Raw genomic sequence first — 12,425 nt, 5'->3', positions numbered from 1 at the left:
AATAAGGCAGAACAGAAAATAGTTCCTTGTGGGTTATCCTTTCGAACACGTTAGATTGTATCATAGTACAGTTATTATGACGTAGAATATTAGTCTATACCTGATTCCGTCACTTTTATTGCCCCAAATGCGCTGAATAGGAAAGATGAGTGAGTTTTTATTGTTGTGCGGTTTGATATACGACGGTTGTGTTTTTGTGAGTAGCCCAGCAATCATATGATACTGCCTCACGGGTGGTGACGTCATGTCAGTGGGAAATCACCGCGCAGTGGCGTCATCTAGCGGAATAATTCAAAACTGCAGGGCGTGGCACGGACACATCACCCCTGTTAGCAAATGGAACATCCCACTTCCAAGATGGTGGCAGTCTAGGTGAACAAGATCGACCGAACAACAAATTTTATTGTTTTAACATCACAAATCAGGATCGGTGAGTCAAATCATTGGAACATAGTGCCATTTAATCTATTCTGATCGTTAAAATCGTTTGCTTTTAACTGAAACTGCGTTTGTTGTTGTGTTCTTCTGTGTTACGCAAGAGACTTGATACCGAAAAAGAAAAGGCATGTGCGTAACGGCTTCGACCTACTTACATTTTTGGTAGCCTACGGCTAAAAACGTGTGCCTATGTCCTCTTATGTCGACAGTTTTGAAGAAGGAACATGTATTGTAAACAAGAACAGACTACTGCTGAATTGAAAGTCTGAAATATGTAGTATATATTTGCTGAAAGTTGAAATTTTTGTGTTGTGATGTCGCAACGTCAAGGGCAAGGGCGTCTAGCGTCAGAAAGAGGTGGGGTGGGGGGTTCAAAATACTAGTACTGTTTTAGCCATTGTTGTTGTTGTCTCTTTTAACCGCATCAGTTCCACGAGATTAACTACATGTGATGCAAAACTACCGAGGTCACGGGTAAATTTCTCATCACTCGGTTTCCAGTGATGAAGTCGTGTCGTCACTGGCTTACCAGTGGGGAATATTTATCGTCACTAGTTTTCCAGTGATGAGGAAACTTCAGCTGGTAAACCAGTGACGACAAATATTCAGTTAATTGATGAAAAAGGAATCATCGTTTCAGTTGAGGGGATTTGAAAGTTAGCACTTAAAGTCATACTAACGTCGCCTCTGCAAGTCCCCACACTTCCGGACCAAATATAACAGTAACACGGCTATGGCGACATGTGAATTAGGGTGTTTTTGTTGCATATCAAACTCAGCACCGGAACGTTCTAGTGCTATTAGAACGTGGTCACTGGAAGCCCAGTGCCAAAATAATTTCATCACTCGGTATCCAGTGCCGAAGAGTCAACGATCACTGGAAAACCCAGTGAGGAACCGGTGACCTCGCTGGTTCCGCACTCAGTGTCCAGTGACGAAATTGACGCTCATCACTGGGCCCCGAGTGACGAGCGTAGTTCATCACTGGAAACCAAATGACGAGTCAAGGTTCATCACTGGAATAAAGCAATTCATCACTGGGAAACCAGTGACAAACTTTCTTCGTCACTGGGCATCCAGTCATGACGCCATTTTAAATGTATGTTTGTCACTGGAAGCCCAGTGAGGAACCCGTGACCCGCGTAGCCTTGCACATGTGATATCCTTTTTTTAGAAATAGAAGGGTATCAAGTTGATGAACGATACTTTCGAATTTCAATTTATTTTCCATTTGTATCTATTCAAAGTATTTGCAGTTTGAAACCACCATCCGTCAACTTGATATTCCTAATAAAATGTTTCTTCGAAATAACAACTGAGTTACCTGTGAGCTTTGTTTGTTTGTTTATTTATTTACCGATATGTTTATTCTGCAGGTTTCTCCATCCTTGCGTCCTGGCCTTGCCATGTCTGGAAATCTGATTTGGTCCATATCCACAGTACCCAAACCCATGCATTCACTCGGAAATTTGTTTGTTTGTTTGTTTATATATGTTTGTTTATTCCGCAGGTTTCTCCATCCTTGCGTCCTGGCCCTGCCATGTCTGGGAGTCTGATACGATCAATATCCACAGTAGCCAAACCCATGCATTCACTCGGAGCTTTGTTTGTTTACTAGTTTTTGTTTATTTATTTGTTTATTCCGCAGGTTTCTCCATCCTTGCGTCCTGGCCCTGCCATGTCTGGAAGTCTGATACGATCAATATCCACAGTAGCCACACCCATGCATTCACTCGGAGCCGAGAAGAAGAAGAAAACCTCCGACAAAGATCCCGGCTCCCCCCTCAAACACTTTGTCACTGCCAAGAAGAGAATAAATGGGATATTTGAGCAGATTACGGGATACATCGACGAGAGCTCCGATTTTCTGAAAGGTAAGATTTTAATACTGTCCATTCTCTGCCATGTTTGTTTAGGCAATGTACTAGTAACAGTTTTGGGTGATGATTTCTTTAGAGACTAAATTAAGGTTTATTACAATGATATTACCAGTACAGTGTCCTAATGCTACAATACTATAGTAAGGTTGCTCATGACTAGGATAACTATAGGACTTCTCTTTGTTGGCAAACCTGTCCTGTTTCCATTTCATTTGTAAACATTTGTAAACCTAATCGATATGAGTTACAGACATGATATCAGAAATGATATCGGTCAGTCACACGTTTCAGTGTCCATCTGTCACCTTCCTCACGGCAGTACTGACTTGTTTTCCTTCACACTGTAGCTAGGTGGTACTGCTGCATACTGTGTGAAAGAAATGTTTACAATACAGAGAGCTTTGTTGACTTAACATCCTGATGAAACTATTCATGGTAGGGGTGTATACTGGTACATCATACCAGAATGGAAATTGTTTTGAGTATCACCCATTCACAACTTTTCACAGACAATCAGGTTCAGGTACGGACCTGCACCCAATCCTCTGGACCTGAACCAGACATGTACACATTCTGTACCAGTACCAGTACCCACCCCTAATTCACAGATACCATTGTCTTCTCCCTTCTCTCCACACGTGTATCCCTGTTGTTATAGTAGCTCTAACATTTCTCTCTCCTCTCCCTTCTCACCCCTCGCAGTCGCTGAGAACTTCCGTAAGTACCGGCCATGACTCTCTCTGATTCAAGCTTTTCTGACTTTACAGCTTTCCATTTGTTGCCCTGCTACACATACAACACCACTGCTTTAGGCTGTTACTGTTCAGCTTTTGTGAAATGCAGTACACATTTCCACAACATCACACTTATACACATATTTCCATCAGTTCCAATATTAGTAATGTGTTCTTCATGATAATTATGTCTATTTCATCAATTTTTTATCAGGGTCCATTGTCCAGTTTGAAGTCCCACTTGCAAAAAAAATTAATAAGGAGAAAACTCAACTTACAGTTTCAAGCATCACTTGTGCAGTGTATGCTGAATCATATATATGCCATATCAAAGAAATACACGTAAAAAAATTTACATGCCACTAGCAACTGATCAGAGTGACAACAAAAACAGTAACAATATTTTGTATTAGATCACCAAGTTCACACCAACCATTGGCCGCTAAGACTTTGTTTCAAGAAAGGGTGTGTTCATCCTTTGGTTTCAAATTTCACCAGAATTCAATATGCACTTTTTGATTGTTTAAACACCATCAAGTAAATAAGCAGTATTCAAAACACAAATCAGGCACATCCTCCTATGCAGAGACATCCAACAGCGCCAGCAAACCGCCTCTTGTCTGTACTCTGCTATCTCAACTGTCACCATCAGTTCCTGTGGGCGTGGCCACAAACTAGCTGTCAGAAAATCAGAGAATAGTCTTTTTAGTTTTCTAAAGGGATATCGCATATTCAAGAGTAAGCTCATTAATATTTATAAGCAGGGCAGTTAGAAACTGAAGGTGATGGTTGAGATAGCAGAGTACAGACTAGAGGCGGTTTGCTGGTGCTGTTGGATGTCTCTGCATAGGAGAATGATCAGGCATGGTTAGAATCAAACTTGCTAAGCTTGCTTTTTAACAAGTCAAAATCTAGTTATAAGATATGAGAATGTGTGTTCTCAATCCTTGTTTTAAATTTTCCCCAGAATCAAATGCGAAGTGCGATGGCTTGGAGATCGTTAACGAGAACCACGTTAATCAGGTGGAGCAGTACAAGGCCAAGGTCGCCGGGATCGCGCAGGTCATCTCACGGGACAAGATGAAGGTCGCATTCTTTGGCAGGTCGGTGACAAAATGGCACAAAAAGCAGATCATTGATATTAGATATTCTGGGTTGAAACTATGGAGTATTTTTGGTGAAAGATGAGTTTCTGTTTCTTCTGACTTTAACCCCATGGGGAACAACAGACGTTAAACCGAGAGAGAGAGAGGGAGAGGGAGGGAGAGATGTATATATGAGTGGTATCCTTTTATGGCAAGGCGATGATACTAGTATTTCTTTGGATGAACTATTTTGCTTCCTGTTGCCACAGAACGAGTAACGGGAAGAGTACGGTCGTGAACGCCATGTTACGGGATAAGATCCTACCCAGCGGGATCGGACACACCACCAACTGTTTTATCAACGTGGAGGGCAGCGACGGGTACGAGGCTTACCTGCTCACACCGGACTCTGACGACAGGAAAACTGTACAGGTGAGACTTGTTTGTTTGTTTGTTTGTTTATTCCATGTAAGGAGCGATGGGTACGAGGCTTACCTGCTCACAGCGGACTCTGACGACAGGAAAACTGTACAGGTGAGACTTGTTTGTTTGTTTGTTTATTCCATGTAAGGAGCGATGGGTACGAGGCGTACCTGCTCACACCTGACTCTGACGACAGGAAAACTGTACAGGTGAGACTTGTTTGTTTGTTTGTTTATTCCATGTAAGGAGCGATGGGTACGAGGCGTACCTGCTCACACCTGACTCCGACGACAGGAAAACTGTACAGGTGAGACTTGTTTGTTTGTTTGTTTGTTTGTTTAGCGGACACACCACCAACTGTTTCATCAACGTGGAGGGCAGCGATGGGTACGAGGCGTACCTGCTCACACCTGACTCTGACGACAGGAAAACTGTACAGGTGAGACTGTTTGTTTGTTTGTTTGTTTGTTTATTTAGCGGACACACCACCAACTGTTTTATCAACGTGGAGGGGAGCGACGGGTACGAGGCGTACCTGCTCACACCGGACTCTGACGACAGGAAAACTGTGCAGGTGAGACTTGTTTGTTTGTTTGTTTGTTTGTTTGTTTGTTTATTCCATGTAAGGAGCGACGGGTACGAGGCTTACCTGCTCACACCGGACTCTGACGACAGGAAAACTGTACAGGTGAGACTTGTTTGTTGTTTGTTTGTTTGTTTATTCCATGTAAGCAGCAACGGGTACAAGGCTTACCTGCTCACACCTGACTCTGACGACAGGAAAACTGTACAGGTGAGACTTGTTTGTTGTTTGTTTGTTTGTTTATTCCATGTAAGCAGCAACGGGTACGAGGCTAACCTGCTCACACCTGACTCTGACGACAGGAAAACGGTACAGGTGAGACTTGTTTGTTTGTTTGTTTATTCCATGTAAGCAGCAAAGGGTACGAGGCTTACCTGCTCATACCTGACTCTGACGACAGGAAAACTGTACAGATGAGAGTTAAAATCTCTGTGTGCTGCTAGCCTTAAGGAACGCAAAGTTTGCCACCTGAAAAGCAGGTTAGGAAGGTGTGCAGTATGCACTTCATATGTTATATATTGTGCAAGAAATGCAGTTGTGAAAATGAATGGGAAAAACCTCTGGGACTCTTCTCAAGCTGCTGGTAATTATAGTTGTACATGAATTAGTGCAATACTCAATTAGTGCAATATACTAGTTTTGCCATCTTCTTGCCTAATATGTTTTAATAGTTTCTGTGTTTTAGCAGTCCGATGCACAGGATTTTTATCATGTCTTCCCTTGCGCCCTCTGGATGCCCTAATTCCAGAATAAGGGTTGACCTAGGTATTTCACTGTCATTCATCTTCTCCTTGTATGTCTGGCCAAGACTCAATAAAGATGATTCTGAACCCTCTGTTAAATATGTATCTTTGTGAGAGAAGATTCCAATTGTAGCTGCTCTAAGCTGATGAAAGAATGACAGTTGTCCAAACCCTGACTGTAAAGTTCTGGTGTTTAAACTTGTTTCTGTATCCCTGTGCAGTCTGTCGGCCAGCTGGCCCATGCGCTGTGTGGAGAGCGTCTTGAGGACAGCAGTATCCTGGTGAAGGTGTTCTGGCCTAAGGGCAGGTGTGCGCTGCTGAGGGACGACGTGGTGCTGTTAGACAGGTGAGTCCAGGTGTTGTTAGACAGGTGAGTTCAGGTGAAGGTGTTCTGGCCGAAGGGCAGGTGTGCACTGCTGAGGGACGATGTGGTGCTGTTAGACAGGTGAGTCCAGGTGTTGTTAGACAGGTGAGTCCAGGTGTTGTTAGACAGGTGAGTTCAGGTGAAGGTGTTCTGGCCGAAGGGCAGGTGTGCACTGCTGAGGGACGACGTGGTGTTGTTAGACAGGTGAGTCCAGGTGTTGTTAGACAGGTGAGTTCAGGTGAAGGTGTTCTGGCCCAAGGGCAGGTGTGCGCTGCTGAGGGACGATGTGGTGCTGTTAGACAGGTGAGTCCAGGTGTTGTTAGACAGGTGAGTTCAGGTGTTGTTTGACAGGTGAGTTCAGGTGAAGGTGTTCTGGCCGAAGGGCAGGTGTGCACTGCTGAGGGACGACGTGGTGTTGACTTAGACAGGTGAGTTCAGGTGAAGGTGTTCTGACCGAAGGGCAGGTGTGCACTGCTGAGGGACGACGTGGTGTTGTTAGACAGGTAAGTCCAGGTGTTGTTAGACAGGTGATTCCAGGTGTTGTTAGACAGGTGAGTCCAGGTGTTGTTAGACAGGTGAGACACTAGGGAGACAGCCAGGTGTGTTAAGGAAGAATCTGACTGGACTGTGCTACCTTGGAGGCATTCTAAATAGAATTTGTGCTACCATGCATGTGCAATCTTGTGGATTTAGTAGAGAAGTAATGTTTTGTGATATACAGATGAAGTACTACCCCTTCTTCCTTGATCAAAAGTTCAGGGTTCAAAGGCCATCCTATTTGTTGGAGTTTGGAACCTCAAAATCCATGCTCACAGTAGAGGTAAGTGACCTTCAAGGAACTGTAGTAGGGTTTTTATCTGTTATTTGAAGAAAACAGCATTCTACATATAAGACAAAGGTGCCACAAGCTTACGTGTACTTGTGTGTTTTATGAAGATCTGACTGTAAAATTGCAATTTAATGGTATTTTTTGTCCTGCAGCCCTGGTATCGACGTGACCCCTGACCTGGACAGCTGGATTGACGAACACTGTCTGGACGCCGACGTCTTCGTGTTGGTGGCAAACTCCGAGTCCACGCTCATGAGAACGGCAAGTCTGATTTGATTTTTCATTATCGAGATTTACCACTACCATAGACAGAATGTAGGTAGGTGTCTGTCCATCTTGAAAGATAGTGGTAGCACTCAGGATTAGGGTTGTTTATAGCACCTTCTGTAATAACAATTTTCTTCAAACGATGACTGTCATTTGTAAGGGTACAGTACATACCTCCCAAATTTTCGATGTCTACCAGTACATCATCGTCAGGGAAATGACCTAGTCTCAGTTCTCGCGAGAGAACACGAGACTAGATCGGGCTTGCGTGGATCATCCGCCCCCTCCCCTCGCCTGCTTGCGGAGGAGAGGTAGGCTAAGCACTTGGGCAGCTCCCAACCCTCAGTCCGGTTCAACAGAGAACTGAGACTAGGTCATTCCCCTGACGATTATGTACTGGTAGACATCGAAAATTTGGGAGGTACGTACTGTACCCTTACAAATAATAGTCATTGTTTGAAGACAATTGTTATAACTGTATGCATACGTGACTGATGAACCTCTTCAACGAGCATCTTCTGTAGCTTTGTAGGCCAATCCTTGCAATGTAGTCGCAGCACAATTTGGGCACACAAAGCCAGAGTTCTGAAGTTGTTGTCTCTCACATAACCAGAATGACCTGAAAGAATAATGTTAAGTTCAGGGGTATATATTTGGCATTCTTCATGAATAAATTTAAAGGTAAATTTTGTTGCTCTGTGTCTACAGGAGAAGAACTTTTTCCACACGGTGAGCGAGCGTCTATCCAAACCCAACATCTTCATCCTTAACAACCGCTGGGACGCTTCGGCCAGCGAACCTGAGTTCATGGAGGCTGTGAGTACTCAGAAATATACTAATGAACATATTCAGTCTAGTACTGTTACATCATCTTAGCACGCATGTCCTCATGTCACGGTGTAAGTGGTAATGCAACCTTGTTGTTCAGCCATGTGCATCGAATTCTAGGGTAAGCTCCATGTTTATACTTACAGGATTAGATAATTTTATCATTTTGGATCATGACATGAAGCCGGCAGCCCTGTGTATGAGAGACAGCTTCAGGCATAAGCCTCAAATGTCAAACATCTGCATGGAAGAGAACTCAAGATACAGAATATCCTTCTTGAAATAGTTGAACTGTAATTTCCAATACAAAAATAAGACTCTCCAAAATCTGACTGCAGAGGTCTTTAATTTGTCAAGGAATCAGTCGAAACCTTGGGTGAGTCCAATTTTTGTGTTGGAAATTACAGTTCAACTATTTCAAGAATGACTTCTACCAACACAGATGAACTTTCAAGTTAAGATACAGGAATGTTGAAAAACAAACAAATAGCTTCGTCTACATGTACGTATTATACAGTACCATTGATAAAAATCTTGGGGAATCCCCAAGTCAAAAGTATACTGGCTTTCAGATAAATTGACAACTTGAAGGTAAAAAAAAACAGCACGCCTATTGCGATGTGTGAGGAGTCGGTGTGAGCTACAGGTGTGTTGGTGTGTCTGATGTTTACGTCTGTGTCCTTTACAGGTAAAAAAGCAGCACCTGGAGCGATGTGTAAGTTTCCTGGTGGAGGAGCTGGGAGTTGTAGACAGACTCCAGGCTGAGGACAGGGTGTTCTTTGTGTCGGCCAAGGAGGCACTGCAGTCTCGCCTGCAGAAACAACAGGGCATGCCGGAGGAAGGTCAGTAGGTCAAGGTCAATAGCTCAAGGTCACATGGCACAAAGGTCAATAGGTCAAGATCACATGGCACAAAGGTCAAGGTCATAATTCAGGGACAAATGTCAAGAAAATTGAGAGCCATAAGAAATGGTGGTCAGAAATAAAAGGGCATGCCGGAAGAAGGAAAATTAGAGTATTAGATTCTGAATCAGTTAGACTGTTGAAGTAACAAGACATTGACACATGTATGTAGTATATCTGATCTGGGCCTCTTCTATTTAGTTCTTTAGTTTGTGTCAGTAAATAAGACGTTTTTGTGTTTGTCTAGGTGGAGCCCTGGCAGAAGGCTTCCAAGCAAGACTGTTTGAGTTTGAAAACTTTGAAAGAAAATTTGAGGTGAGTCTGATCTAAGAATTGTGTGACAATCATGATCGTGCAAAAGAATCATGCACAACCAATTGAAAAGAAATAATCGTCTGACAAGCTAAAACATGACTACCACGCTTGTCTTCTATTCGACATGTATAAATGAATAAGAAGTCGTATATGTATGTTCGACATGGATACAGATGCATCCCAGAACATTAACAAGCAACACCGTGACAGTAAAGACGTAGAGTGCTCAGTAGAGATGATATCTGAGTTACCATGGTTACTGTTGCCTAGGAAACCATCTCGCACTCGGCGGTGATGACCAAGTTTGACCAGCATGCCAAGCGAGGCAAGACGATCTCCAGCGCTCTCAAGGAGGTGATGGAAGATGTCTTCGGCAGGTCATCTCAGCAGAGGTCAGGGTCTCCTTACTGTAGTAATGTACTTACAGATACAGGATTTGGGCCCCAAAATTCAAAGTATTCTCAAGAACAAAACCTTCATGTGAATTACCTGACCTGTATAACTCCATTTATGAATATTTACATCATTATTTTCGTAGTGTTTGTTAACTGTGAACTATTTAAAAAAGATGCACAAGGTTTATCGAGTGAAAAACATCACCTCAAACTAGACCCTTTAAAACTTGTAAACAACAACATCACAGGATTTCCTATATTATAATATTACCTGATAAAATTATTTTGGGAACAACATCACAGTTTAAACATGCTCATCTTGTGCAATGGTGTTGCAGGTTCCTGTTTTCTTGTAAACCACACATTGTCACACATACATGTGAAAATGTTTTTTTTTGTGTAGAGCCATCTGTATCGAGCAGTGCAAGGAGCAGAGCGACCGTCTGGAGGTGACAGAAAAACAGCTGGACCTGATGACCCAGGAGTGCAAGGACAGGATCAGGGACATGACGGAGGATGTGGAGAAACAGGTGGGTTAAAGATCAGAGGTTAAGGGTCAGGGGTAAAGGGTCAGGGGTTACAGAGTGACCATCTGGAAGTGACAGAGAAACAGCTGGACCTGATGACCCAGGAGTGCAGGGACATGACAGAGGATGTACAGAAACAGTTGTGTTAAAGATCAGGGGTGAAGGGTCAGGGTTTAAGGGTTACTGTAAGGTCAGGATCAGGCGTAACGCTCTTGCTTCGTGTTCCAGGTCTCCAGCGCGATGCGGGAGGAAATCCGCCGGCTGTCGGTGCTGATGGACGAGTTCAACACCCCGTTCCACCCCAACCCCATGGTGCTGAAGGTGTACAAGAAGGAGCTGCACACGCACCTGGAGCAGGGGCTGGGGAGGAACCTGGCCACCAGGTGTATGCCTAACCTCAGCCAGACACTGGAGCTGGTACAGACAGAAATGACAGGTGAGTGGGTCACTTACACACCTGTGTCACACCTGGAGCAGGGACTGGGGAGGAACCTGGCCACCAGGTGTATGCCCAACCTCAGCCAGACACTAGAGCTGGTACAGACAGAAATGACAGGTGAGTGGGTCTTACACACCTGTATCACACCTGTATCACACCTGTGTCACACCTGTATCACACCTGTATCACACCTGTGTCACACCTTTGTCACACCTGTATCACACCTGTATCACACCTGTGTCACCAGGTGTATGCCCAACCTCAGTCAGACACTGGAGCTGGTACAGACAGAAATGACAGGTGAGTGGGTCTTACACACCTGTGTCGCACCTGGAGCAGGGGCTCGGCAGGAACCTGGCCACTAGGTGTATGCCCAACCTCAGCCAGACACTGGAGCTGGTACAGACAGAAATGACAGGTGAGTCACAGTGTCTTACACACCTGTATCACACCTGTGTCACACCTGTCTCAAACCTGTGTCACACCTGTGTCACACCTGGAGCAGGGGCTGGGGAGAAACCTGGCCACAAGATGTATGCCCAACCTCAGTCAGACACTGGAGCTGGTACAGACAGAAATGACAGGTGAGTGGGTCTTACACACCTGTGTCACACCTGGAGCAGGGGCTGGGGAGAAACCTGGCCACCAGGTGTATGCCCAACCTCAGCCAGACGTTAGAGCTGGTACAGACAGAAATGACAGGTGAGTGGGTCACATACACACCTGTGTCACACACACACATGCATTCACACACACATTTACACACACATACACAGATTCACACATGAACACACACACTGCACTTACATTCACACACGCACACACATATGCACAGACTTTTACATACACTTGTACACACTCGGACACACGGACATTCACACACTTCCCTCTTTTGTTGAGAAGTAATATATTTGATATGACCTATAATTCTGTTCCCTCAGAGCGTATGGAAGCGTTGCTCCCCCCCGAGGTGAGACAACAGTGCATGGAGCAGTCCGGAGCGGTGCTGGTGCGCAGGGAGCCGTTCGAGGCCAACTTCCACCTGGATATCCACAACCTGTGCGCAGACTTCCAGGTCTGGATGGATACTGATTTATCACTTACTCACTTCTACTTGCTACTTCAGATGCATGCCCGTAGCCAGGATTTTGGTTGGGGGGGTTCTTTTTAGTACTTGGGGGACCATCGAGCGCCGCAGGCGCGAGCTGCCTAGGGGGGTCCGGGGGCATGCTCCCCCGGAAAAAATGGAAATCTTGACCCTCTGAAACGCTATTTCCTGCATTTTGACTGGTAAAATTTGCTGGAAGACTAAGCTAAGTTTAACGGAATTTCTATTAAAGATACGCAAGTCTTTACGGGCGACTCCCCCAACATATTTTCACCATGTCCGACACCGAAGATGCGAGGCGTTGCAATGGAGGTCTGGGAAATTTTGAAACCTGGACCCTCTGAAACGCTATTTCCTGCAATTTCTGGGGCAAATTTTGCTGATACACTCGTTTGGATTGAATGAAATTTCTATCAGTGAAAAATGCAAATCAGTCCGCCCTAAAAAAGAAATCTTGGACTTTAAAAAGTGGACCCTTGAGCGTGAAAAAGCGGACCCTTCTGGCGTGTGAGGGGGTTCTTCCGAACCCCCCGAACCCCCCCTGGCTACGGGCATGAGATGATAT

General features: G+C 44.6%; 1 protein-coding gene across 4 annotated transcripts in view; it reads left to right on the top strand.

The window, feature by feature from the left end:
• Positions 1-273: 273 nt before the first annotated feature.
• The window catches only part of LOC118430427 (mitofusin-2-like), a 16,815-nt gene continuing 4,663 nt past the window's right edge, over positions 274-12,425 (top strand). The window contains exons 1-16 of one of the 4 annotated variants that reach the window (XM_035841289.1): positions 274-430; positions 2,087-2,312; positions 3,021-3,035; positions 4,020-4,155; positions 4,407-4,506; positions 4,937-4,999; positions 6,108-6,167; positions 6,267-6,331; positions 7,232-7,340; positions 8,055-8,162; positions 8,863-9,016; positions 9,324-9,391; positions 9,662-9,783; positions 10,190-10,316; positions 10,542-10,749; positions 11,694-11,827. In XM_035841289.1, coding sequence (XP_035697182.1) covers positions 2,117-2,312; positions 3,021-3,035; positions 4,020-4,155; positions 4,407-4,506; positions 4,937-4,999; positions 6,108-6,167; positions 6,267-6,331; positions 7,232-7,340; positions 8,055-8,162; positions 8,863-9,016; positions 9,324-9,391; positions 9,662-9,783; positions 10,190-10,316; positions 10,542-10,749; positions 11,694-11,827 — 1,665 coding nt within the window. In that variant the 5' untranslated portion in view covers positions 274-430; positions 2,087-2,116. Of the gene's footprint in view, positions 431-2,086; positions 2,313-3,020; positions 3,036-4,019; positions 4,156-4,406; positions 4,507-4,936; positions 5,000-6,107; positions 6,233-6,266; positions 6,332-7,231; positions 7,341-8,054; positions 8,163-8,862; positions 9,017-9,323; positions 9,392-9,661; positions 9,784-10,189; positions 10,317-10,541; positions 10,750-10,999; positions 11,053-11,693; positions 11,828-12,425 lie in introns of all 4 variants that reach the window. The other 3 variants (XM_035841288.1, XM_035841287.1, XM_035841290.1) reach the window with 3 other exon arrangements.

This window comes from Branchiostoma floridae, chromosome 14 (genome assembly GCF_000003815.2).
Source record: "Branchiostoma floridae strain S238N-H82 chromosome 14, Bfl_VNyyK, whole genome shotgun sequence".
In the NCBI taxonomy this organism is placed as follows: domain Eukaryota; kingdom Metazoa; phylum Chordata; class Leptocardii; order Amphioxiformes; family Branchiostomatidae; genus Branchiostoma; species Branchiostoma floridae.
Note: the sequence above shows the minus strand (reverse complement) of the source record. Positions and strands in the feature narration are given on the sequence as shown.